Source organism: Arabidopsis lyrata (genome assembly GCF_000004255.2).
Source record: "Arabidopsis lyrata subsp. lyrata unplaced genomic scaffold ARALYscaffold_4, whole genome shotgun sequence".
NCBI classification, from domain to species: Eukaryota; Viridiplantae; Streptophyta; class Magnoliopsida; order Brassicales; family Brassicaceae; genus Arabidopsis; species Arabidopsis lyrata.
In genome coordinates, this window is record NW_003302552.1 from 4679442 (window position 1) to 4706528 (window position 27087).

At 39.9% G+C, this 27087-nt stretch overlaps 3 protein-coding genes across 4 annotated transcripts; 2 read left to right on the forward strand and 1 right to left on the reverse strand.

Annotated features, from left to right (window-relative positions):
• The first annotated feature begins 7143 nt into the window (after positions 1–7143).
• LOC9314942 lies at positions 7144–9971 on the forward strand. Of its 2 annotated transcripts, XM_021029796.1 has the most exons (6): positions 7144–7345; positions 7837–7957; positions 8067–8703; positions 8884–9180; positions 9267–9617; positions 9721–9971. In XM_021029796.1, the coding sequence occupies exons 3-6, from the start codon at positions 8440–8442 to the stop codon at positions 9955–9957; spliced, it is 1149 nt and encodes a 382-aa protein (XP_020885455.1). In that variant the 5' UTR covers positions 7144–7345; positions 7837–7957; positions 8067–8439; the 3' UTR covers positions 9958–9971. The 2 variants fall into 2 exon arrangements, with proteins under 2 accessions (XP_020885455.1, XP_020885453.1); XM_021029794.1 differs by having other exon boundaries at positions 7837–8703.
• Positions 9972–9976: 5 nt separating this feature from the next.
• On the forward strand, positions 9977–11752 carry LOC110229485. Its single transcript, XM_021029797.1, has 3 exons — positions 9977–10710; positions 10792–10897; positions 11102–11752. The coding sequence occupies exons 1-3, from the start codon at positions 10436–10438 to the stop codon at positions 11552–11554; spliced, it is 834 nt and encodes a 277-aa protein (XP_020885456.1). The 5' UTR covers positions 9977–10435; the 3' UTR covers positions 11555–11752.
• Positions 11753–14929: 3177 nt separating this feature from the next.
• On the reverse strand, positions 14930–26291 carry LOC9316763. The gene is made up of 23 exons (XM_002880650.2): positions 24153–26291; positions 23737–23935; positions 23596–23655; positions 23143–23247; positions 22776–22916; positions 22513–22575; positions 22138–22368; positions 21968–22051; positions 21088–21245; positions 20464–20968; positions 19961–20131; positions 19796–19855; positions 19348–19470; positions 18773–19048; positions 18539–18604; positions 18266–18397; positions 17245–18051; positions 16831–17111; positions 16369–16625; positions 16019–16257; positions 15717–15908; positions 15360–15632; positions 14930–15274 (listed from the first exon to the last, which is right to left on the reverse strand). The coding sequence occupies exons 1-23, from the start codon at positions 25985–25987 to the stop codon at positions 15128–15130; spliced, it is 6405 nt and encodes a 2134-aa protein (XP_002880696.1). The 5' UTR covers positions 25988–26291; the 3' UTR covers positions 14930–15127.
• Positions 26292–27087: the final 796 nt, after the last annotated feature.

Here is a 27087-nt window from a genome sequence, read left to right on the forward strand (position 1 = left end):
AAGTGAAGCATATAGTCCTATATTCTATCTAATATAAGTTAGTTGACTCAATATACAAACCTAAATCCTATATAGAAAACGGTAATTTTGGGACTCATCAATTCCCCCAGACTTGAATCTTTGCTTGTCCTCAAGCAAGAATAATCAGAAACACAAATCTTAAAGGAAAGGTTTGAAAACGGGAACTTACAACTTCTCGAGAATCTTCGTACATCTTCCGTAAATCCATCATTCAAAGGATTGAGCTTACAACATGTATTAACCATTGGCTTAGCAACTCTCCGTACTGATGTCCCGGGATCTCAAGGAAGCTCCAAAATCTCCATTGTTGACTCCCTACATTCATTCTTTACAAGCATGCGGTCTCAACGAGGGAGTATCGATCAAAGATCGCGTAGACGCTTACCTTCCTCTAGCTTCCAAGACATTCTTCTTATGGTTCCTTTCCTCCTCTTCCCTTTTACTCTTTTGAGATCGATTTCTCCCTTCTTTAGGGTATCTTTCTATTTTTTCTATCGATCTCTTTTTCTCTTTAGCCCGGGGTTGGTTTTCATGAGTCCGAAGTATGCAAGGGGGTAACCATGCATCCCTCAGCCCACTTCTTTGTTTACCACATCCCTTTTATTTTATTTCTTTTCTTTTTATTCTTTTTTCTTTTTCAGGAGAAGAGAGGGGAATCCATACTTGTTTTCTTTTCTTTGTTATGCGCGTCTCGGAAAGCTTTGAGTCAGAGGTCGCGTTTGATGTATACCAAGCCCCAAGTTGAGAAGATTAAGTCCAAATTAACGTCTTGTCATGGGTGGAGTCAACGCCAAGTCAATCGGATTTCCAAGAGATAGGGACTTCTGGTGAGTTGTTCGGCTATGGCGTTCCAATCTTCAGCTCTTTAAAAGGATAGTCATGACGGATAGCAGAAGATGTTAGTACGAACACACGATTCACAAAAGAAGTTCCAAGTTCCAAACCATTTTGACTCAATAAAATGACTCAAATAAAAATAAAAATGTTAGTGCAAATGGTCACATTCCTCCCCCAGACTTACTTCACACCGTCCCGGTGTGTAAGAAAAATCCAAAGGAAGAATTGAAACCGACAACAAAAGATAGTTATAATATACATAATAGAAAATCAAAAGCCAAAAGAAAAAGGAAAGAAAAACCAGTGATCAAACGTTTGGTGTGTCGAGACAATGTGGCATGAGTCCTTGTACAGCTCGGAGCAGGGGATCGATCAGTCTTCGCGAGGGACCGGTCGGTCTGGATCTTCTATGGTCTCGGACTTTGTCAATTGCCAGGGGATCGATCGATCTGTCGACAGGATCAATCGGTCTCCAGTGTCTGGAACAAAAAGTTTCGCATCCTCTGCGTTTAGTACATGTTCCTGAAAACACTCAACACCGGACGTGATTTCACCGTAATAAAATCCTAAAACAAAACCAAAAATAAAGAAAAACAAAAGATAAAGAGAAAGTATGTACAAACTCAGTGGGTTGCCTCCCATAAGCGCTTTTTTTTAAAGTCGTTAGCTTGACTGTGGTGTCAGGCAGCAAGTGGTGTGAGAATGAGAGCTCGCCGCAAAACAAGCTTTCTCCTATTGCGAATGCGGAAGTTCGGCGGAAAGATAGACTCCGAGCTCGTGTGGCAAGGTGTGGAAAGCCAAGTATGAGAGCAAAGAGACGGGTCTGTTCAGCTTGAACAGGAGACACTTCAGCTGATGCATCGTCCTCTGGGTCTGTCTCGCGTATCGGTGCTGGTGGTGGAGTGGGCTCGCGTGGAGGTGGAGATGCAACGCAGCAGAGCCATGATGCAATCCGAGTCAGCAATGAGTTCTTCTGCTCGGTCGTATTATAGACCCAATCGCTCAAACTCCAAGTTTGGCTCCTTCGGTGGCTCCATGGCGACGTACTCGCTCATATCGAAGTGCAATGGAGGCAACTGAGAGGAGGAGTAGTGCTGAAACGGTGGTGGCGCGGAAGCAGAAGGTTGAGAAAGGCCAGCCTCATCATGATGGCCGGTACGTGCTACTCTCCGGGTGCCGCTAGTCTTCGGTGTAATCGGTCTCTCGCAAAGCGCCCCAGCAGGCGGATTAAAACCAATGTTCTCGTGGGTCGCGAGAGATGTCAAATCAGTACGAGGGAGACGGATGTACATATAAAGCTCATCATGACCCTGGAAACGGTAGACTAGTGAATGGCAGATAAGGATCTCGCTAGCATACAAGTGCACCCGATCAATGAATCGCGCCGTATTCTCTGGTGGGGGATGTGCGATGGTGAAGTGGCAATGGGTGATGATGGGAGTCACCAAGCTACCAATCAGGATCACCTTCTTCGAGGAGTAAAGTGCATTGTTTTGCACCTGGATGAACTCCGGAACAAGCAACGCGGCAAAGTTGACGCGATGCGTCTATGATACCATTAAATTGGGTCTTCGTGCTCCGCGGAAAACCATAGAGGTTGCATAGCTGGCTAAGCGTGATGGTAAATGGCCGCTTGGCAAGGAAGAAGGAGATGTAATCAGCGGTGGCATCAGGGGGGGGGGTTTCGTCGGATAATGAAGTGCCACCGTAACTAGGAACTCAGCAGCGGCTTCAGGGAATAGAAGCCACCGCTTTGCAGAGAAGCTCTCGAAATCGGCATTGCGCAGGGATGCCTTGACATCATCGAGAATGCCAATGTCACGCAAAACATCGGTTTGCAGAAAACCGAGTAGGCTCGATCTTGCAGGCTCGGAGCACGACGGTGTCATCCTGATCCTTTCTCGTCCACTCTCGCTTTCCAGTAGCTGGTTTCATTCCGCCGTGTTGTCTAGGAGCCATTTCTTGGGTCGGGATCGATCGATCTCTGGTGTAGACCAGTCGATCCCGAGGCTTCTGTTCCTCGATTTAGATTCAGGTCAGACCGATCAGTCGCGTCAGCTGGATCTTCTCGGATCGCTTGTCTCTCTTCCTGACCTTCTCGGATCGCTTCTTAGAAGAATGAGTGTCTCCATCCAGGACTTCGTTGACATCATTCTCATCACCAAGGTCTCCTACCAGCATGACATCCACCGTCTTCAATTGTCTATGGTGAGACAAGAGCCATATCTTATAGCTTCACTGGTATAGGTTTCGTCATCGAAGACTTTCTCATTGATGTTAGAGAAGTCAATCGTCTTATTATGTAGATCAACAATGGCACCCACGGTTGCAAGGAAAGGTCTCCCAAAAATCAAAGGCATAACAGGACCTTTGGTCATCTCAACGACATAAAAATCGGTGGGAACCAAGCAACTTCCAACGCGGACATTAAATTCATGAATGAAGCCATCATGAGTTATGGTGGAAGCATCCGCGAACTTGATAGATACCTGAGAAGCTTTCATATCATTGATCTCCAACTTCTCTGCAATAACCTTAGACATGAGGTTCAAGCTAGATATGGAACCACAGAGGGACTTGCTGAAGACCTCTCCATCAATTGAACATGGGAAAACAAACTTCCCTGGATCTTCCAGCTTCGACACCTTAGTGAGATTCGTGGTGAGAGTATCCCTTTGTTCTCCTTGAAGTAATCGTACGTCTTAGCATCAAGTTGCGTCTTAGAGATACGCGGATAAGGACTCTTGGGCTTGTAGGGAACCACATCAGCTCTAGCAACAACTTGCGTACCAGCATCATTCGAAAACAGATCAAGCACACTCGGATCCGTCATCGGGATCGATCGATCTGTAAGGGGATCGATCGGTCCTATCTCTCTGGTCAGTAAATCATCAGCGTCGAGGAGATCGATCGGTCTAGGAGTTATATCGATCGGTCCTTCGTCGTTTTCGCTCAGGACTCGTGGGTTTGCTGCAGTATGAAGCTTCGCCTTAGCTCCAGCATGAACCGTAATAGCGGACAAGTCAGAGAAGACTCTAGGATCTCCGTTGTTGGCCTAGGCCTTTGAATGTGCAGCATGTGATGGGATCGATCGATCTACAGGATGGATCGATCGGTCTGCGGTACAGATCGGGACTGATTGCTGGATGCGTTGGATCGATCGATCGTTGTGCTGGATCGATCGGTCCTGAGCTTCTGCGAAGGCTTGTACATCGTCAATCTCACTTTGAATCGTGATTGCATTGCAGAACTCTTTAGGATTAGAGCAAGACGCAATCTAAGACATCCTCATGACAAAAGAATCAACACGAGAAGCCAAACTCTCAATTGTTTCATTGAGCTCGATGTACATGCTCTCCATCTTCTCCTTCATGTCTTGCGCCTCCACAAAACATCTCGGGCCTCCACAAAACGTCTTGGCGTCGTCAGACCTGCCCGGCGTCGCAAACTCTTTCTTTCTTCTTTTTTTCGACCTTTCACCTGCAAAAAGAGAAAAACCCTAATTAGTAAACATAATAAAAAATCTTAGACTAAACCCTAATCTTAAACTCGTAGGCAAGCGTTATTGGTCCCCGGCAACGGCGCCAATTTGAACGTAGGTCAAATAATAAACCTAAATATGCAAACTACCGGATCAAATACGGTAATCAATTGTAGCACTTTAGGGTCGAATCCACAGGGACCGATAAGTTACACTACGAATTCATGGGATTAAAGTTAAGCTAAGACAAAATAAAATAAGATTTTGTTTCTAACAGCCTAACAAGAAATTAAACAAAGCAAATAAATAATAAAAGAATATTAGGCATAGGGAAACCATCCGGGATGTGACAAAACAATTAAATCAATTAACAAGGAATATTAAGATATGTTCCAGAACTCAATTCACAATTATAATGGTAAGTCACTCTCGCACAAATACCTACTTAGCAATACTAAATTAAAGAACCGCTCTCGCGAGAACCCTAAGTAAAGCTAGCATTAAAAACAAGATTGATTTGTTCACAAGATGCCATGGCAAGAACTTTCGTTGCCAAGCCATGGAATCTTGCTCGCCTAATGTTGATTCCAGAAACTAAACACCATTTTCGCACCTAGTTTAATCACCTAAGATCTTAGAACAAGTTAGCTACTCAAGCCCTAAGCATTAAGAACAACATTAGAAGAAGAACTATAAAATAAATTCCCAAACTAACAACCTAATAATCGGTCACATCCCTTCAGAATAACCCTAGCCTAATAAGGAAACTACTTAAGCATAGAGACAAGAACAAAGATGAACACAAAAGGAAACATCTTTATTAAAGAATCTAAACTTAAAAAGAAAGCTATAAAATAAAAGAAAACAAAACTAGGGGAGAGCTACAGCTCTCAAAAGAGAGAGCCACTGCTCTAAAAAGATGTGTTTTGATACAAGGTCGAGCCCTCCTTATATAGGAAAAGGGGAGAGCAACAAAAGGAAAGAAAATAAATGGAAAACTTGGAGAGGAGGCAAAAAGAGGCGGTGGACCGGTCGATCCATGGGCCGGATCGATCGGTCCTCATCTTCATGGGCTTTGGGCCGAAATCCTCACAGGATCGATCGATCCTAACATTGTACTGGTCGATCCTGACTCCCGTCCACGTCAGCTTCGTCAGCATGTTGACCTGTCTTCAGTAAATCAGCCATAACTCTTGATTGCACCGTTGGATTTCCATGAAACCACTTGGAGATGAAAGCTAACTCCCTTGGATATCTTGTGTCAGAATCTTAGAAAGATCCAACGGTGGGACGCTCTTCGTCTGAGGCCATACTTCTGACGGGTCTTCTGGACTCTGCATCTTTCAATGTATATTTGCATCCAAATTGATCCAAAACTCTTCCTTTTGCAATAAACGCTCTTTAGACCTGTAATACACTAAGTGAAGCATATAGTCCTATATTCTATCTAATATAAGTTAGTTGACTCAATATACAAACCTAAATCCTATATAGAAAACGGTAATTTTGGGACTCATCACCTACAAGGGACGATTGATTTGGGTCTTTATTATACTAACCTTAACAAAGAAGGTTTAGTTGGTTTTGCTGATGCAGGTTATCTATCAGATCCACATAATGGTAAGTCACAAACAGGTTATGTGTTTACACACGGTGGAACCGCGATTTCGTGGCGATCAATGAAGCAAACGATTGCTGCCACTTCATCTAATCACGCGGAGATATTGGCAATACATGAGGCCAGCCGTGAATGTGTGTGGTTGAGGTCAATGACTCAACACATAAGATCAAATTGTGGAATGGAAGAGGATAAAGGACCAACGGTCATGTACGAGGACAATGCGGCCTGCATAGCACAACTTAAGGAATGTTACATCAAGGGAGATCGGACAAAGCACATTCTACCTAAGTTCTTCTTCACGCATGACCTACAAAAGGATGGTGAAGTTCAAGTGGTGCAAGTTCGTTCAAGTGACAATTCAGCCGATCTCTTCACTAAGGCACTACTAACATCAACACTAAGGAAGCTCACGCATCAAATTGGAATGCGGAGACTTAGAGATTTTCAGAGATGACCAAAATAGGGGGAGTAATGCGTGTTGTACTCTTTTTCCTTCACTATGGTTTTGTCCCAAATGGGTTTTCCTAGTAAGGTTTTAATGAGGCAGCAACCCCCAAGCGCATTACAGAGATCCTTTTGGCATCTACACGGTTATATCATCCAAGGGGGAGTGTTGTAGACCGCATGGTCGGATGGACTCGATAACCGTGGCCCATACACATGTTCTAGAAGGTCCGGCCCAGCGGTCCGGCCCATCGTGAGAAGACAAGAGGAGGTCTAAGTGTTAATGGTTCATGGGCCTTGTATTTCTAGCCCAATTAGAATTGTAACCTCCTCATGTGTATATATATATATATATATATATGTTGTAACCTCCCTTCATAATCAATAAGAATTCACAAGTTCTATAACAATTCTATATTAAAATGATCCATTTTAATTATCAATAACTCTATCAATACACTAATAAAATCCATCATAGTTATCAACAACATATAAAAAAGAAAGATTAACTTAAATGGTGTAGAAAAGTTGGTTTATTGCTAGCGTGGGATACATTTTCTAAAAATAACTCATATGTTTTTCGTCCTTGTAAAATTACTATTAACACCCTTGATTATTTTTTTTTGTTTTAACTATAAAATGATTTAAAAGAAATTAGCATAATCCACGTCATTAATTGTAATCCCACGCCGACAAAAACTTTAATTCTCAAAACAGAGGGAAGGGAAACTCAAGAGTCCATTTTTCGCAACTGTTCACGGCGAGGAAACAAAAAATTCTCTCTTCTCTTTCCGGCGATTTCAAACAGTAAACCCTAAGTCGGCCAAAGTATAGTCTTTTCCGACCGTTTCTCCGTCATATTCGTCTCAATATCAAGGAACTCAAGTGGGTTTCTTCATCTTCCACTGATTCCAAAAAAATCTCTGCTTTCATCACTCTCGGTAAGTTTGAATATCTCTATTTGGTTGAGTTTAAACCGTTATCTGAGGTATATGTAGCTTTTTATCGGTGATTATTACGGCTGATTTCTGCCGTCGTTGTGGCTGATTTGATAGATCTACTGGATTTGGTGTCTAGTTTATTACGACTGAGTTACGGGTTGTGTTAGGGCTAATTTATGGTTTATATTGGTATATATGGCTTTTTATCGGTGATTATTACGGCTGATTTCTGTCGTCATTGTGGCTGATTTGATAGATCTACTGGATCTGGTGTCTGGTTTATTACTACTGAGTTATTTTATATGTCCTGATTTTATAGATGCATCTGTGGCTGAATTTGTTTATGTCTCGGCTGAGTTAATATTTACTATACGTTGAGTTATACTATCCCAATGCATTTGTGACTGAGTTATTATTCATGTTTTTGCTGAGTCATGATTTATACTCTGTTCGATGTAACTATACTCTGTTTGATGTAATCTTCTTATCAGATGGATGAACAAAGGAATTACCCTCCAAGACTGTATGCGGAAGGGCAGTCTAATCTGGATAATAAAGATCTTAACCACAGTGTTCTACTCAGCCATATAGATGCATTCAGACATTCCGTAGGTAAAACTGTGTGGAATGAAATTAAGAAGCACCCAACTGGAATAGCAGCCAAAATCTTTGAGAGAAACATTATATGGTCTGCTAAAACTGTCCACTACCTTCTATGCAGACAGTTAAGAGTAAGGAAGAATGAGGTTTGGTTTCTCATTGGTGGTAAACCTATAAGATTTGGGTTGAATGAGTTTGAGCATGTCACGGGTTTGACCACATATCCGTTGCCTACAGAGCCATTTGACCCTGAAGTTGATTACAAAGCGTTTTTAAGAGAATTGGTGCCTGCTTCTGTAGAAGGAGGTCTCACTGTTGCTCCCACTTTATATGAGCTTCTGGATGGATTAGGTAAATGCCGAGAATGGGCACCACAAGACATTAGACGTAAATGGATGGGGCGGTTGTTCCTAATATCAATTGGTATCCATGGACTTCATCACAACTCTAGAATACCGTTGGAATCTGCTTAAAGGGTTTTTGATGATGAAGCCATGAATAATTATCCATGGGGTCGGGTAGCATTTCAGTCTCTTGTTGGGTCTATCAAGACCATTAGTCCTACCGGAAGGACGTACACCGTCAACGGTCTGGTGTACGTGTTACAAGCATGGGCTTATGAATCTATCACATGCTTTGGAGAACTTTTTGGTAACCCATCCGACGGGGATATGTGTCCTCTGTTGCGATGGAAGGGAAACCGCACACGAAAAGATTTGTGGACGGTCATTGATGAAGAAATCAAAACAAATACATCGGTAAGGTTTTGACTGAGTTATAAATTATTATGAGTAATTGACGGTTGAGTTACTGTTAATTGATAGCAGAGTTATAATTATCTGTGACTGAGTTATGGACCACAAATGACTGAGTTGTGTTTTATTGATGGCTGAGTTATGGTTTACGATGATTATTGTTTATTATATCTGATGTTGTAGGTGCGTGTGGTGCATATGGTTATTAGAAATGATGGAGTGCTATATCCTCCTGAGTGGCCTGATCAACCAGAAGACCAAGAACTTGATAATTTGATCCAAGACTTGTCGAATGGGAGGTTTGTCCCAGGCTTCTGGGATCAGAAGATGCCTGAAAAGATGATTGAGAATAAGAATAAGAAGAAGAAAAAACTAGCTGGTTTGGATGATTCTCATCATATCGCAAAGAAGCATAAAGGCTTGAAGGAGAAGGATGTTGATTTTGATGAATCTGTCGGGAATAAGAATGATGAAGCAAAGGTAATTGATATGGTATATTGTGTTGATTTAATGTTTGGTTAGTTTGGTTAGCTTGGTTATGCGTTTTTTGTGTATATGTGTTGCAGGATTTTAATGAGGAGGCAGATAATGTGTCCCTTAGAAAACTCATTATGGATATGGAGGCTAATTTCAGCTCAAGAATTGATAATCTTGCTACAAGCATGAACGGCATGTCTTCACAGCTAGAGAAGGTGGAGAGTGAATTGACAGAGTTGAACAAGTGGAAAGATTCAAACCTTTTCCGGCTCAAGGATCTGTTGGCTGTTAATTCATCCATACCCGGCGACCCATCCAATGTGGTTAAAAAATCATCTGTACCCGTCGACGCATCCACTCAGGGAAAAGGTCCCGTCGACCCATCCCCGCCTACCTTTCCACCGCCACCTATGAAATCTGCAAGTAGTCATCCTCCTCTGGTAAGCTAACAGTGCCATACCTACGACTGATTTATGATTATATCGGCTGAATTAAAAAGCCATTATGACTGAGTTATCTTATTTTATTTGTAATGTTATACAGGGGAAGAAGGATGACAAAATTCTTGAGAATGTTCAGAAGAACCTGACTACGAATATGGAAGTGGCTGATACTGATAATCTCATTGAGGTGGTTGTTGCGAAAGATGATGGTAAGAAGCATGTTGGTTTTCAGCGGTCTCCTGTAGTTTTGAGGAATAAGAGGACAAATCCAGTAAAGGCCAAAGAGTCCAAAAAAGCAAAAGCACAGGAAAAAAAAAGCAAAAGCAGATGCCAATAAAGCTTTAAAGATAAACAAGCATTGGAGGGGAAACCAGAAAAAAGGGTAGGGGAAGACCTAGAAAGACTGATAATGTGAACAAATTCATTGTCAATCCAGAGCGGAATGAAGAAGAGTTTACATCAGCTGATGATGCGCTGAATAGTTTAGCTGCTGAAGCAGTTTCTGAAAAATTTTGGAAGAAGCTGATGATACGCTGAATAGTTTAGCTGTTGAACCAGTTTCTGAAGCAGTTTCTAAAAAAGCTGATGATGCGCTGAATAATTTAGCTGGTGAATCAGTTTCTACAAAAGATGATGATGATGTAAAAGCTGGTGATGATGCGCATGAGATAATTGATGGAAAACCTGATGGTGATGATGAGCAGAAGAAACTTGATGGAAAAGCTGATGGTGATGATGCGGAGAAGAAACTTGATGGAAAAGACAATAATGATGAAGAAGTACAAGAGTCCACACTTGATGTTCTAGCGGACGACATGAGCATGATACCTGAGTCTGATGTTGATGCGGATGGACAAATAAGGCTTAAATTGATAAGTGATTTCAGGAATAAGAGTGTTAAGTTAAAAGAAAATGGGACTGATATGATTAAACTAAAAGATAAGCCACCAGGTGTTTTTCCTCATATTGGAGATGACGGATTGAAGTGCATGAGGAAGAACTGTGAACCTTTACCTGGAATATATGATCCTATGTCACCTGTTGATCCGGTTAGATTTAAGAAACTGAAGGAACTCGTATCAGGAATGAAGTATGATCTAGTTCATTAATTTGTTAATTACAGCTTCTTGTTAACAATGTTTTAACATATTGACTTGTGTTTGTCTGTCAGGATCAAATTGGGAAAGAAGAATGACGACCCTCGTGAGTTCTATAGGGTCATGATTACCCCGAGAAATATTTGGCCACACACGGAGTATGGATGGCTGGACGAAACTGTAAGTTTTACGGCTGAGTTATTCTATGACTTATTATTCATTATGGCTGAGTTATTCTATGACCTATTATTCATTATGGCTGTGTTATTCTATGACTTATTAGTCATTATGGCTGTGTTATTCTATGACTTTTTAGTCAATTATGGCTGAGTTATTCTATGACTTATTATTCATTTTGGCTGAGTTATGCGTTTTTTCTTTCAGCATATCAATGCCTACATGAGAGTTCTCAGACGTAGGTTGATTACAAAACCATGCCCATATCATAGCGAAGGCATTGCGTTTGTAGATCCGTACTTCTCCACTCATATGATCAGAGATTATCCTCAGTTCAAAATGAGACCTAAGAACTTCAAGTTTAATGGGTTAAACTATGAATCTGTAGTCAGAGGTTTGTATCCCGACGATCAAAAGACTGGTAAGATATGGGCGCTAGATGTTTGGCATGTGTATTTTGTTGTACACACCAGAGGTGATCATTGGTTGGCGCTGGACGTGGACATGATGCGTGGGCACATTGATTGCTACGATAGCATTGTGGGAACAGTGACTGAGGAGAAGAGATTACGAATTCTTGAAACGGTTAAGCCGTTTAGGATAATGATTCCGTACATGCTGAACGATATAATCCATCCCTCCCAACGATCCCCTAGCTAGAAGCAGTTTACTTTCAGATGGAAGAGTCCAAATAATGTGCCTCAAAACGATATACTAGCGGAGGAACCTGAATTTTATAAGGGATTTATTAACTAAGCAGGCAGAGAATATGAAATTTTATGTTTTAATTCTAGGAATGTTTATTTTGTGGACATTTGATATAACTCAGCCATTACGCATTATTAGTAATTCAATTAACTATATAACTCAGCCGTTACGTTAACATAAATCAGGCATGAAGCATTATTAATAAATCAATGAACAATATAACTCAGCCAAAATGAATCTATAATTAGTAGTACATTATTAGTAAACAATATGACTCAGCTGCCATGAGATAAATAAATCAGCCATGAAGCATTATTGATACATCAACAACGGAAATTTGCCGCCAAAACATTAGTTAACAAACTTTGGCGCGAAACAATAAGTTAACAAACGTAACCTTTCGCATTCCTCTCAGTTTTTTTTCTCTATTTATATTAGATAACCCTAAGTTTCATCACATGCATATTCGATCTTATTCACCCTTTCTGTTACATCTTCTTATCGACATGGAAGTTGTTCCTCAAATCAGAAGTCAGTTTCACGGAGATGTTAAAGCGATCATATACGCTGCTGATCGTGAGAATCTCTCCGTTCTAAACCCTGGTGGTGGTTTTGGTTTCAATCTTGACAAAACCTCTGACACGTTTAAAGAGTTCGATTTCAAACTATATTGCGCATTCACAGATATCCTGAGAGACAATTGGGTGCATGCGTGGCCGACTTCTCGCTGCATTCCATTCCATTATAGGAAATAATGGTTTTTAACACTCGCGGTAAGCAAGCACCGATATTTCCCTTGATATTAAGCAGACTAAAATCTTATTTTGACTCTTATGAATAATATATATATATCTTTGATGAGTAGCGTCAATACACGTGGGATCCGAGACATACTTTTACGGTGTGGAAGCAGTTTAATTTGGTGGTTCGAGAAGTATACGGAGTAGAGATTCGTTCGCTCATTTGGAAGAAACGAAATTATGCCGATAAGCCCGACTGGATGAATGAGCAAGTGTGGAAAGATTTCTATTACATTTTTATGAATTTAGGTTATTAAAAAAAAATGAAATTTTATTGTATTTTATTTTCAATTAAATGAATGATATGTCTATATTTTACCCATTTTAAGCATTCATTTGTCATAGTTTTAGTATACCTTCATCGCATATTCGTTGTGTTCTCAGTCCATTTTGCACATTTTGCACACTTAGTAGTATTTGCATTAGTATTGCAAGCATACATGCATTTGGAGTTGTTATTAGGTGTTTTGGAGCTCTCAAAGGCTAAGGAAGGATCTGATGCTATCTCTGGATCTAAACAAGAGGATTGGAAGCATCAAAAAGTGAAGAAGAAGCACTCGACCACCCCACTCGACCGTTGACACCGAGCACTCTATTGGATTCATGACAAGAAATTCAAAGATCGACTTAAATGAAGATCTTATGTTGGGATTTAGCTTCAGAGATCTGCAGAAACGTTGTGGGCAATCGAGTGAGCTTTCTAATGCCAGTAAAATCAGGCCAATCCGATACGCGGTTCAAGAGTTATGGCTAGTTTAGTGAAGCTATATACATCCTGAGCTCGACCCAGCCAGCTCGACCCCGTAGCTCACCAGCTCGATCGAGCTGTCTTCCGTTGGAATTAAGCTTGCGATCTCTTCATCAAACTTGTGGGCAATCGAGTTAGCTTTCCAATGCCTTTGGTTTCAAGTCAATCCGATATGCGGTTCGTGAGTTGTAGCTGTTTTAGTAAAGGTATATATTCGGAGCTCGACCTCACCAGCTCGATCGAGCTGTCTTCCGTTCGGATTCAGCTTCAGAGATCTTCACTGAAGTTGTTGGAAATTGAGTTAGCTTTCCAATGCCATTGGTTTCAAGTCAATCAGATATGTGGTTCGAAAGTTATAACTGTTTTAGTGAAAGTACATACATCTAGAGCTCGTGCTGCATGATCGAATTTGGGACTCGGGTTAGGACAGAGTCATGACCTTAAAACAGAGCTCGACCGAGCTGAAGCAGTGGAGGTCAAGCTGGGAGTCGAGTGCGAGATCGAGCTACGATAAATTTGGAGTCTTGAAGAGGAGCTCGATCGAGCTCATACAGAGGCGTCTGGGCTGGGACAGAGTGATCAACTTGTGCAGAATTCAAGCAAACATGTGCAGACCATAGTAACCAGCTCGATCGAGCTGTCTGAAGCAGAGAAGAGCTCGACCAAACAACTCGAGCTGGGCTTAAACTGACTTAAAATCGTTGACTTTGACTAGGGCTTTCACAAGTTTAGTATAAATATGTCTCATTTGTTTAGACTTGATCATCTTCCTTTTTAGCTATTTTTAGAACTTCTCTCAAGAACAAAAACGTGTCTAAGGCTTTGTAATTCGAATTCTCTTTTAATCTTTTAAGTTTTTATAGTTTTGTATCTCTCTTTTATGCTTTAGTTGTTATAATCTTGTTAATCTCTCTTTAATCTCTTTTCATAATGTTGCTATTTGAATTTTCTGGGTTTGTGTTCTTGAGCTTCATGATTTCTGAGTAGTGTTCTTAGAGTTCTTGAGGTTGGGTGAGATCCATGGAGTTTTCTTAGTCTTTTCTAGGGTTTTGATGTTTAGATCTTCTAGATCCCTTCTGGATTAGTGTTCTTCATGCTAGCTTCTTTCTGATCAACTCAAGCTTGATCCGAGGTATTTCCACCCGAGAGGGCTTGGTGAAATGCCTGATCTAGCTAATACCGGAGATTTGCATATCTAGCCTAAGAGATTAGTTGTCTGGATTGCTTTTTGGCATTGATAGATTGGTTCCTAAAGCCTGCCTTGTTATGTTTCTCTAAAGAGATTTAGGTTTGGAGGTGACTTGGTTTGAGGGTCTCTGTCACGAGAGTGGATTGACCTGTAGTTGAATCTTTCGTCTAGGGATAGCTTTGTTTAAAGTTTTATCGAATTTCTAAGTTAGACTAGGCGACTTCATGGATCATTGATACCCAACCTCACGAGCTCTCTTTTATCATCTGTTGCATCAGTTTATGTTTTGCTTGATTGGGAACCACCTTCCACTTTCCTGCATTGTCGGTCTCGGCAGCCAATTTCCAGCCCTCGCAGTAGGAAGCGACGGAAGAGCTAGATTCGACGGAGCTCGGGAGCTTAATGAAGGAAGGGACACGTGAAGAGATTGTTGGATTAAAGACGGCGAATAAAGCGAGGCTGAAGAAGGAAATTAAGCTGCTACGAGAAAAAGCCATTGGAGAGACTTTTTACTCAATTATTGTAGGGAATGGAACATGCAGAAGTCCCTTTTTCCATGTTTATAACTTTTAGTTGCACCAATCAGTCAATGAAGTGGCAAACCGAACCATTTTATATTTCCCTAAAAAAAGGCATTTACAATGTAATTTTTACATTTTTAACCACTAAAAAGGCCAAAAGAAACAGCCTGACCAAATAATAAAATAATTTATCTTGTCGAAAGTCACCGAACCCTTTAATCCCCAAATGCACTTGAACTTCCTTTGCAACAAACAGGCTTTGAAGGTTTAGTCTTGTGATGTAGCAGAGTATTCAAAAAGCAAACGTTTTGAAGGTGCGGATTGCAGGAGGACACGCAAGCGGCTCGTGAGTTGATAGATCAGTGTCCATTGCATCGCCATTTCAGAATCTTTCATCTGTCTTACCACAGAGGCCTGTAGATAAAAGACAGTAAGAACCGGGTGATGTTTATTTACTTGCCATACGGAGAAGAAAGAAGATTAAATGTATATGCCTGACCTGAAGACGTTTTCCGAGCTGCACTTCAACTTCGGTTCCAAATGAGATGTTGCTTGCCAGAGACTTGAGAGGATCAATAGTTGGATCAACAGAGAGTAAACTTGGGATCTGTGGGGCGTACACCAACCTCCATCTTGCTTGACCAAACTCTCCTTTCCCTTCTATCCTTGGCATTATGGTTTCAAGTGTTGCGGTTGCAAGTTTTTTGAAAGCAAGTTGTCCATCTCCTTCTAATATGGATTCTGCTAATTGGCTCTCGAAAACCTTTGCAGCCTGGATTGTAAACAGAGAATTTCATCAACACGAAAACCGTAACAACATTATTAAATTTAAACTAGCGTTTTGACGTCAAAGTACCTCGGAAGGTGAGAGAGCATCCTGTTCCACAGAACGAGTTGAAGTCACCACAAGTTTTTCCTGCCAATTGCTGGCACGACTTTGGACCCTAAATTGCCATTCTGAACCAACTAAAGCTAAATCTAGCAGAGGATCTAGTCCATGTTCAGGCTCAAATTTTGCAATGTTGAGATGCTCCCTCTTCAGACGTACCTGTGTTTAGAAAACAAAATAGAGGGTAGTTGAGGACAGCCTGTGTGAAGTTTTGCAAGAAGGAATAAATGAGTTCACGACAGAAAATCAAACAGAGATTTAGACAAAACCTGAGTAGCCACAAGATTGACATCTCCATTCTCGAACATCAGGATACCCTTTGGTTTGATATATTTGGGATGAGCCATGCCATCAAGCTCAAGCTCACCACTAACAGCAAAATTAAGAATTAAAGGATACACTATCCTCAACTCTGGTCCTAAAACAAGTTTCATATCACTCAGACGGATATCCATATTTGGTTTCATTTTCACTTCGTCAATCTCCTTTTCAACAGCATTTGATTCACCTGTGGTGGGTCAAACAAGCAGAGATCATTACAAAGTTTTACCTACAAAGTCCAACTACAACTAAAAAAGAAAACGCTCATCGAATTTTTGCTAGTAAAGACAACAGTTACCAGAAGACTGGGAGAATTTCATCCTTGAAGAAGCCGGTTCTGTACCAAAAAATCGAGCAAAATATCGTGAAGCAACTGCTTGATTAATAGCACCACCTGGAATCCTATATTGATTGGCAGCCAATCTATTGAGTGGGGCAGCTCCCCCACCCTTATCATGAGGCAAATAAGCTTCTCCCTGGCTTAATTTAATACTTCCTGATATAGTTGGCTGCAACATTGATCCAGTAATTTGCAGCTGCGTATCAACCTGACCACTATTTTGGAAACACAATCACTTTCATAAGGAATTAGAAAATGTTATAAGCTCAGTAACATGAGTCCAGAAGAAAAGAATTTAAGAAATCTAAACAGATCCAGGATAAAGTAGATACATCAACAGTTCAAGTAAGAAAGCAATTAATCAAAATTATGTACTACAAGCTTGAAATGATTGACAGCAGCGTTGATTGCAGCGTGTACCTTAAGAAATTCTTTGCTCGTACTTCAAGAACTTCACATTTGAGATCTATTCCATCGCCAGTGGCTGCTTCATTTGATCTAAGGGGAAGATTTCCTTTAACAACCAGCTTTCCTCTTCTACTTACTCTGCTTTCCAATGAGCTGATGCACAACCTGTTTGATTTAACATGTAAGGTCCCACCGAAGTTTGTAAGAGGTTTACGGAGCACAGGTGAAGATATAGATGCCCTGTTGAATGAAGCAGACCCATCAAGAACAGGATGCTCCACTGTACCTCCGACCTGCTCAGCAGATAGGGTATACGTAAATGAGTCCGACCTTCTATAATGTTTAAGGACATGAACAGATCAATTAAACTATCTTTTGATGTCAAAATAACTTAACAAGAGTACAAGCTAATATTTTTTGGCCAACCTGAAGCCGGATATCAGCATTGCCTTGTAGCCAATTAGCATAAGGAGATATGGCTGTCAACAATGTCATCCCCCCATCCTTGATGTCTGCCTCCAATCTAACTTCTCCTGCATCTAAAATATTCCAGTTCAAACCTTTGAGACTCTCAGCTAGTTGGCTGTCCCATCCCTCTTCGCCCCTATCCCTTGAGGTTCTCTTCTCATCATCTTCCTTTTCTTTTGCCCAGCTAGGGACTTTTACTGCACCACCTCTATCAGTTTCCCTGTCTTCTCCCTCAGAGATATTTTTCTGCGAAAAGCTAACAGGAACACTTCCTTGTATGTGCACATGACCATTTTGGACAAATGGTTCAAAATTGGAATTGAAAAGAAAGCGACTGTTTGATGTAAGAGAAGCAAAAACTTCAGCTCGTCCAAGGTCTATACCACCAACAGCACCATCCAATAATCTAACTTGTACATCACATTCTGGTTTTTCAAGACTCCCTCTAAGATCTCCCTCCATGTGCAAAATGCCTTTGATTGGTGACAAGAGTTTCCTCAAAGAGTGAACAAGATCAGAAGCTGATGATTCAACAACCTCAATCAGGGTAGGTATCAAACTAACAGGAAAATTTAGAACAGCAAAATGAAGATTTGTTTTTGGCCCCAATAAGGTCCCATCTGCATGCAGTGTAGCGTTTCCTTTTTGAATAAGCATCTCCTTAAGACGTAAACCATCATCATTGCTATATGAACCAGTAGCCAGAACACGCTGTGTTTTGTAAGTCCCCCACTCCCAATCATCACCATGGAAGTCAAATTCGGCCTGATATAGGATGTAAGAGGAAAACGTTATAAACGAGCATCACTAGAAATTCTCACTTAATTATCCAAATCATAAAATTATTATTGTTCAAAAGACAATTGCACCCATCCCGTTGGACTAGAAAGCTTATGAAAACCAATTTGGAGTCTTCTTTAAATGATGAAAATCTTTAACCTTCCATTTTTAAAACGAGATGACAGGGTTATTTTTATACCAAGGTGTCTCCATTGCCTCCACCACTAGCATCCAGCGAACCATGCCAACGACCTTTGAGTTCAGCTAAACCTGGAAGACTTGGATCTTCAAGAACGACTTCACTTGGTGGAGTATAATACCCACGTATCTCCTGATTTCAAGGAACCATGAAATTTAGAATAGGAAAGAAAGAAGACGAGCTTAATGGTATCTACACAGTTTTTTTGGGTCATATTATAGAATCTGCTAATTACTTTCTAATGCAAGAAAGGCACAGTATTTGGTACATTACCTCAAGTAAGTCTCGAAGATTTTCAGCTTGTAGACAGAGATTTTGCACACTTTGAATAAAAAGATCCTGCCATACCAACCAAGAAACCCACATAATCAGAGGCATCCAACTGAAAGAGGAGATGAGAACATATTTTGGAGTACACAAACATACTCATGCATGTTCTCGGACCAACATTTTAGAACATGGCAACTCAAAATATAAGCATGTGATTTAGCAATAACATTAGCCAACCTTTGATCTTGAGTGAACAGCTGGATCTGTACTTCTTGAAAGAAGCCTTGCAAGAGGAAGCATCTCAGCAACCTCTGCCTTAGGCACTTCAAGTCTCATTCTCCATCTTCCCATGGAAGATATAACACTTCCTAGATGACCCGTCATGGCTCTCATTAAGAAACTGCCAGCTTCCTTCTGACCAAAATCTCGGTCACGGGAACCCGGCAATACATATTCACCTTGAAGCTCATACCGGCTATTGCTTTGTTCCAGAATAGTTTTCTCAACTGTGATCTTCAGGAAGAAAGATGAAAAGGATAAGTAGAAATATCATCATGCATCTTTCACTGCTAAAAGTACTTATCAATTATACACTGTTTAATCTCACTATCACCTTTCGTCCGTACAACATGAAACACCTAAAACAAGGTATAAGCATAGAAATGAAAAGGCTTGATTTAGTCATGGTCTTCTATATGGTGGCAAATGATTTACTATGAAATGATTAAACTAGACAACAGCAGTGATCACTCTCTAGATTTTCTAGAAAACTAAACCAAATGAACAGAAACATGTACAGTTATACTACATACCACATCACCGCTCCATCTTACTGCAACATCTAAAGCTTCACCTAGAACCCCGCTAAATTTTGGCCGAATTACAGACAACAGGCCATGTCCCCTTCGCTTCTGAAGATTTAGCTGAATCTCTGCCTGCAAGTAATATGGAAAGTAAGATATTATTGATAAGAAACAACTCCTTAGTAGCTACTGAAAAGCTAATTCTCTAAGTTATTAGCTTCTACCAGCAGCAGTAAACCACATTTGAACTTCCATTATTCTGCTACAACTATCACATAATACTTGTAGGATGTCATCTTACGAACGTTCTATTAAGTGAGCCTATTCTTCGTTGACACAGTTGTGAACACGCAAAAAAACCAACACTGAGAAGACTACCTTTAATAAACTGTTCTATTTCTGAACCTTCACTCAGCACTAGCACAGAATGAGTTACTCGTACAACAAATGTGCTTACCCTTTGAATCACTCCTCTCAGCGAGGCCAACTCTAACTCATCAAGTGGAAAATGGCGTATCTGCGACCAGGTAGGGGGTAAAAATGTAAATTATATGTCGGCGACTCTCGTTTTCTCTTCAGATGATCACATAAAAGCATATATTCACACAATAAAAAGCAATACCTCCAAAGTAGCCGACTGTTGTGGTTGAAAACATGCGTTAGCTCTTAGTTGCCCCTTTTGAAGAGAAAAGGAGAGCAACTTTCCACTTTGTTCATTTTCATCGGAATTAGGCTGTAGAGGACCTATAAAGTCTAGTGTAAGACTTTCATCTGGCCGGCCCGCAGCATCAAGCTAGATATGCGACAATACTAAAAATATTAGTATCAACATCATGGGTTAACCTTTTTCTAACTAAAAATTTGTCCAGAACACTGTATGAGACGTACTGACACAATTTTGACAAGATAGCCTTCATGGCTTTGATAAATTGACAAAAAAAATTAAGAAAAAAGCTTCAACACTTGGAAATCTCATATCAATCACAAATCTATTACTACCAAACAAAAAAGTCAGTTGCAATCACAATTTAGAACCAGCATCACAAAGATAGCTGCTACTAGTGCCTCTTGAATTACTGATACGATGATACAACTCACTGAAGAAGCAAGAAATCATGACATTACCTTAACATGATCACGTGAAACGCTCAAAAGTCCAGATAGTTGAGGGGCCAAAATCAACTGATTCAGCTTGAGACTTGAGATAGAAATTTCACCAACGAGCCTTGAACTTGCAGCTGCATCTTCACATTTGTCTGACTCAACGTCTCCATCTTTTGTAGTGCTGGGTTGTTTTATCTTCCCCAGAAATTTGATCCTTCCTGTTGCTTTTAAATGTGTAGGTCTTGGGGAATCAAATGGATAGGAAGACACCAAGCTGAAAAACTCAAAACCACGCATGCGTAAATCCAAATCAAGCCCCTCAACAACAAACGGCATGGCCTCCCCTTGAGTGAAGTCTTGGTTAGACAAACACTGGTCTCGGTATGTGGTATCTAGTTTTGAGTATAGATCAAAAGAAATGGACGATGAATTAACAATGATATTATCATGTGATATCACAATATCTCCCCGAGCATCCGTTAAGGAGCCATCAGCTTTAGGTGCGGCCCATTTGATGTCAAACCTCCTGCATGCAAAAGTCAGATAGAGCACAATAAGACAAGCACAAACATCAGTGAACACTAAATATAGCCCAAACATCAGTGAACACTAAATATAGCCCAAAAGAATGGCAAGGAACCTTACGGTTTCAAGAGAGCCCCAGAAAGTTTTGTCTCCCCAGTTAAATCACCCAACTTCAGTGACCCGAGATTTAGATATTCAGGCATATAACGATGCAAAACCTTATCAAAAGTTACATTTCCTGAAAAGTTCACATCCAGTGCGGTATCATCTACCTCCCCCTGTAAACGTAGATACCATTTCAGCATCAAAAAGAAAGACAGAAAATGCAAAACGAAAACCAGTACTCTATAACATAGAATTTGCTAACTAAGGGATGACGAAATGAAGACATTTTTTTTGAGATGTTATATATATTGATAGTCCCTCAGATTAACCTTATAAAACAGCATGTCAAAAGTTAGTGAAAATATTATTCACGGAAATGGCAATCAACAGGTTGGGGTAAGATAAAATTGAAACTTCCATGTAACTGGCAAATAGTGCCCAGATGAGATAGGCTGGTATTTGTGAAACATAACCATTTTTCTTCAGTTGACATACCAAGTTGATTATGAACGCATACCCTATGCTCCATTCAAAAGAAAAAAAAAAACGACATAAATCTCAGAAACAGCTACCACTCCTCATGCCTACACAAATTCTACACATGCTTGATGCAGAACACAAAATCACAACCATTTATTTGGATGAAAATGAGGCTTGAGGCACTCAATATATAAACCTAACGGGCTATTCATAAAATCAGTTGGAAAGAGTAAGCATGCATCTGCAGACCCCTAAGGAGAAAACTCAAGATTGAGCCACATATCTTGGTCATATTGCCAAGCCCACTGCTTGGTGTCCCCTTTTCTCTCGCCCAGTCCTCCTCCAATTCGGATATATTAATGATGAAGGTAAATTGCCATATGATTATACAAGTAGGGAAGTACACACAACATACCTCTGGACAGATCCAAGCATTCCCTGCTCCACGAATCTCCCCACCATCAACAAGGGTAGCTCTAATACCATATAAATCAGCAACCTATACATGAAATGGACTAATTTGAAAATATCCGAAAAGGTTATACATAATTCAGGGAAATGGAAGCAGACAAAGAAAACACTTACACAGTTGTCAGTGTTAAATGTGAAATTAGCAGAAAGATAGGAAAATGGAACACGGTCAAATGCTGCAACTGCACCAGCTTCCTTGTTTTTAAGCATTGCCTCATATGCCAACGATGTAGGGAGATCTGGAGACAGATAAGCTATCTTCCTAGAGACCATGCAACTCCCCACAAAAACAGGAGCATCAAGCGGGCCTTGACAGTTGAATACTGCTGTAACAGAACCAGCTAGCTGCAGTCCAAGATGATACAATGAATTGGGACTAATAAAGGAATCACTAAGAAGCAAAAAAATAAGAAAAGAAATGAAAATACATCAAGTGCTAAATAAATGGTGAGCTTTAACAGAACATGTATAAGGCAATATAAATGATACCGGGAAAAACAAGGGCTTCATCTTGAACGTTTTCATCAAAGCATTAACTTCCACATAGGGAACCTGAAACAACATAGTTACAATCAACAGATTTGATGAGAAAACTAGAACAACAAATCAGGTAATAAGGTCATCCAATGTAACAAGATTAATCAACATAAAATCAATTTGTTGTCTATAACTGGTAATCTGACTTAAATAAAAAAAATAAAAAAGAAAAAGAAAAGGACATCTCGATCAAAGGTTCACATAACAAATGTTACCTGACACATCAGATGAAACTCCCCCTCATCAGGATGTATACCGAAATCTCCAGAAGCCTCCAAAGGAACCTTTCCAAACCAACCATTAGCATTATGAAGGAAAATGCGCTGGCCGCGGAAAGACAGGCTGGTCGAGACATCCTGCAAAAACAAAATCAGATTATATTGGGCAAAAGGTAGCCTGAGTCAGCAAGAAAACCTTGAGCTGGCATCCTGTGTTTGTAGCTAAAAGATAACGACAGGAGAAGCATTATAATTAAACAGTCACATGGAAAGGGTAAAACCTTATAGATGTATATTATAGGTCTTCAAACGCACATGAAATATATTATAAAGAGATGAGAAGGCTTAATCAGGAAAGACTTACAGAAAACGAGGAAGGTGCATCATATATTTGGAAGCCTAGTCCTGTGACATCAAGCTGGCCATGAAGGTTTGGAAATATTTCCCCTCTAGACATACACAGATGAACCTGCAATACAATAGACGGCAGTCAGGGAAACAAAACCCAAATGGCAAACCAATATTTATTTCAGAAATTTGCTTTGAACTTTTCAACTTGTAATAGAGAAGAAAGACTCCCAAAACTTGACTTTGAAGTTCTGTCACAAACTACATACATATAGACTCCAACAATAAGGTGTTCTCTAGCCAGCTTGATGACTCTGGAATGACTAAATAGTTTGACGTATTTTAATAGCACATAGAGATATTGTATTAAAAATCCAAAGGTTAAAACAAATCAGAAAATTTTAAAGCTCGTTGAAAATGATAAACATTAATTCACTAAAAGGACACACAGTGGAAATTAGAAAAGCACCTCACCAGTAGCTCTTCCCGTAGACCACTCAATTGGGATCTCTAGAATTCTTTCAAAAATCTGCAGAGATGTAAGAAAGAGATAAGTCAACCATTGCAATTGAAACTAGACATAAGTCATCTATTCCACCTGATACCTTACCGGGACAAAGAAGTTCGCGACCTTTAAATTTGCATGCCAGTTCTGCTCCACAGTATCAACAAAAACATCAACAGACAAAAGCCCACCATCTTCAGATGTTACATCTGATCTCCACATGGTACAGTTTCCACCAAGTTGCACGTAAACACGACCATAGTGATTCTGAAACTTAACATGTCCATGGACGTTCCTCATTTCTCTACATAATAAACGTTGTTATCAAAATCAGTCACTTAAAAAGACCATACTGGTCTCAAAAGATAATATAGGGTTTGATATCCACTTAAACTGATGCTAACAGTAATAATTTGATGCTACAAATTTAGATTATTGAAAGTTGGAGTTGGAGAGTAAAAGAAAGGGCATAGTAGATGGCTGATTTAAACATTACATTTACAAAGATAAATGACCCTCACCTGGGCTCTGTATCGCCATAAGCCAATAGAATAAGTGTCCCACCTTTAAACTGAACAGAGTCAAGCATAACTGGTAGTGTCTTCTCAACATAAACAGCAGGCAGCTTCTCCAGTCCATCACTCAAGTGAAGAGCATTGTCAGCAGCATTCAGATCTGACCCTCCTGTTAGCTTCTTAGACGAACCACTTAGAATATTAAACACCAGTTCCTTCAATTTTATGTTCCATGGCCAAGTAGGACGCCAATGATTTGCTACAGGTTGATGCTCATGCTTTTTGAAAGTGAAGTCACGAGGTTGATTTCGACTTCGATTACCATGTGGAACATCATCACCCACAACCTTTCTAGATATATCCCCTCTCTTACTGCTTAAAGTCTCAGATTCAGTAGAATTCACGATATCTTCAACACATGAGCTTTCTTTAGTTTGTAAGAGTGCACAGAGTCTACCAACAGTCATAAGGAATGGATCACATGATACAGTGAACTTATCTAACGTTGAAGCCTTTTTCTCAGCGATGAACCTTTTCTCCTTATCATATTGATTACTGGTTTCTTTCTCACCTTTGACTAATAGCATATCCAAACTCAACTCATCATAATCTGCGGATGATACTGAAGGCTCGTCAGGCTTTTGTTGTGATAGGCTGTAGAAATACGATAGAGCTGCTGAAGCACTGCGATCAAGAATTCGCTTCTTTGCACTAATATCAGACATTGAATTATTGTGTGATTTTGAATTCCACTTAAATTTGTACTTCCTTGGGACGTTTAACATTTTGGACAAGAACTTGAGCCCTGAACCAGGAATTTTTATGCCAAATGGTTTCTCCAATTCAGCATGCTTCACGTCATAATCAATACCTGGGTCCATGCAATGTTGGTCTGCTGAATGCATCTTTTCATCCATGCAAATAAAGGAGTTGGGATTTGCTATTTCAGTAAAATGCCTATCGTGCTTCACAACATCTTTAACTTGAGAAGAATTCTTACAAGGAACGATATAGCCCATCTCTGCAGCTTTTCTTGCATCATTATCCCTTTCTTCATCCCAACGGATCCCAGCTTCCTCCCTTGAAATTCTCCGAGTTTTGGTGCGAAAATCAATCCCTTCTTCAGAGGACAAATGGCTAGGCAAAGTAGTGTCAGATAAAGGTATCCCTAACCATGTAAAATCTTTCTTTTGTGCAACCAAAACAGTTGGATTACTTAGAATCGCATCAACCACAATCTTTCCCCTCCTAAGACTAGCAAAAGGACGGACACAAAGTTTCATAGTCGGAACTTCACCACACGAAAACTCTTCACCATGAGGACCAATAGAGCTCGCTTCAAGAGTTATACACAATGGTGAAACTCTTCTAACCTTTCCAAAATCAACCTCACGCTGAATAGTCTCACTAAGCACAGAGCAAACTGATGGCAAAAGCTTAGTCTCAACAAAAGCACGAGCCTTATTTTGTCCATACCACACCAACAAGCAAACCCCAGAGATAACAGCAAAGAAAACAGAACACCTCAAGAAAAACAAACCCTCTTCCCAAACAGGAGCCAAAGCCCTAACCAATCCCTTGCTTCGTAAAAAAGGATCTTTCAAACATTTAACCTCCATTCTACTTCTAGAATCAAGAGACTTCCTAAGCAATTGTACATTTTTCCCACAAAACTGAGAAAATTTGGCAACTTTAGCTAACCAATCATTCTGTATCTTCTCCGATGATATACTCTTTCTACGAAACGCCCTTCTAGTAACATTGATTCTCTTCTCTCTGCTAATGAAAGAACTCTGAAGCAGAGGAGTAGAAAGAAAAGGGCTTTGCAATCTCAAGCTCATTATCACGTGCTCATCTGCTGGGGACCAAGAAGTGTGACTCTTAGCCCCCGAAAGCTTCAGACTTTAAGACAACCCACTTCTGAGAATCTTGACATAGATTGAATTGGTTTCTGAATGTGTGGAGAAACTAGGGTTTTTTTTCTAGTTAGAGCAACAAACTCGAATCGATTCTGACTAATCTAGGTCAAGTTTGATTGAGAACGGGAACAAACAGGGATTATCAGTGGTCAAAGAAGAGAATCGAAGAAGCTTACGAGTTCGTTTATGCAGAGGATAGAGAAAGGAAGAAGAAGAAGAAGAAGAAGAAGAAGAAAGAAGCAATCTGCGTATAAAACTTGTGAATGGTTTACAAGTTATAAATGTGGTTCGGTTTAACCGCAATAACCACTCGCAATTTTGATAACCGCGTACCAATATCCTTAAACCGATTCACAAAGAGAACCGATATATCTTTCGGATTACCATATTTATCCGATCCAACTACGAGTATGCCCTTAAATTAATTTAAAAATATTAATTAATCCCTTGGTCTTAAGACTCTTTAACATATATGGTCCGATTCGTTATACAAAGATGTACAAGTTTTATAGAAATAAATTAGAGTGGTAAGTTTTTACAAAATAATACAAAATTGTAAGAAAGAATCGTGCATGAAAGTTATAAAAAAATAATGAGAATAATGCTTTTAGTATTGCTTTTGTGATTGGTACAGTTTTACCAATCAAAACTATAATTTACCAATCATATCGGTACAGTTTTACCAATCAAAACCATAATTTACAGTATACTACTTTTCAAAAATGCTTATTCTCTAAAACTTTTTTTTTTATCAAAGATGCTTCTCAAAATCTAAGATTTATCCAAATAGTAGGTTTATTGGTTGCATGATCGTCATGGTTTTTTGACCTAGTGAGATAAGATGACGGTAACCTTAAACCTTTTGTATAACTAGGTTATTAACCCCCACTACGCGGGGGTTTGTTATTAACAATTGTTTAAATATATTTTTGGGGTTAGTAATAATTTAAGTAGCTATAGATTGACATTAGTAATGCAAACATTTTTTTTTTTTTGGTAAGCGTAATGCAAACATAATATAA

Excerpts from the sequence above, each read along its gene's own strand:
- LOC9314942 (XM_021029794.1), top strand. The coding sequence starts at position 8,440 with ATGAATAATTATCCATGGGGTCGGGTAGCATTTCAGTCTCTTGTTGGG. Across the intron at positions 8,704-8,883 it reads AAATCAAAACAAATACATCG|GTGCGTGTGGTGCATATGGT; the intron begins GTAAGGTTTTGA and ends CTGATGTTGTAG. Across the intron at positions 9,618-9,720 it reads CAAGTAGTCATCCTCCTCTG|GGGAAGAAGGATGACAAAAT; the intron begins GTAAGCTAACAG and ends AATGTTATACAG.
- LOC110229485 (XM_021029797.1), top strand. The coding sequence starts at position 10,436 with ATGAGCATGATACCTGAGTCTGATGTTGATGCGGATGGACAAATAAGG. Across the intron at positions 10,711-10,791 it reads GAACTCGTATCAGGAATGAA|GATCAAATTGGGAAAGAAGA; the intron begins GTATGATCTAGT and ends TTTGTCTGTCAG. Across the intron at positions 10,898-11,101 it reads ATGGATGGCTGGACGAAACT|CATATCAATGCCTACATGAG; the intron begins GTAAGTTTTACG and ends TTTTTCTTTCAG.
- LOC9316763 (XM_002880650.2), bottom strand. The coding sequence starts at position 25,987 with ATGAGCTTGAGATTGCAAAGCCCTTTTCTTTCTACTCCTCTGCTTCAG. Across the intron at positions 20,132-20,463 it reads TTTCACGTGATCATGTTAAG|CTTGATGCTGCGGGCCGGCC; the intron begins GTAATGTCATGA and ends TCGCATATCTAG. Across the intron at positions 18,052-18,265 it reads GAGGCAATGGAGACACCTTG|GCCGAATTTGACTTCCATGG; the intron begins GTATAAAAATAA and ends ATCCTATATCAG.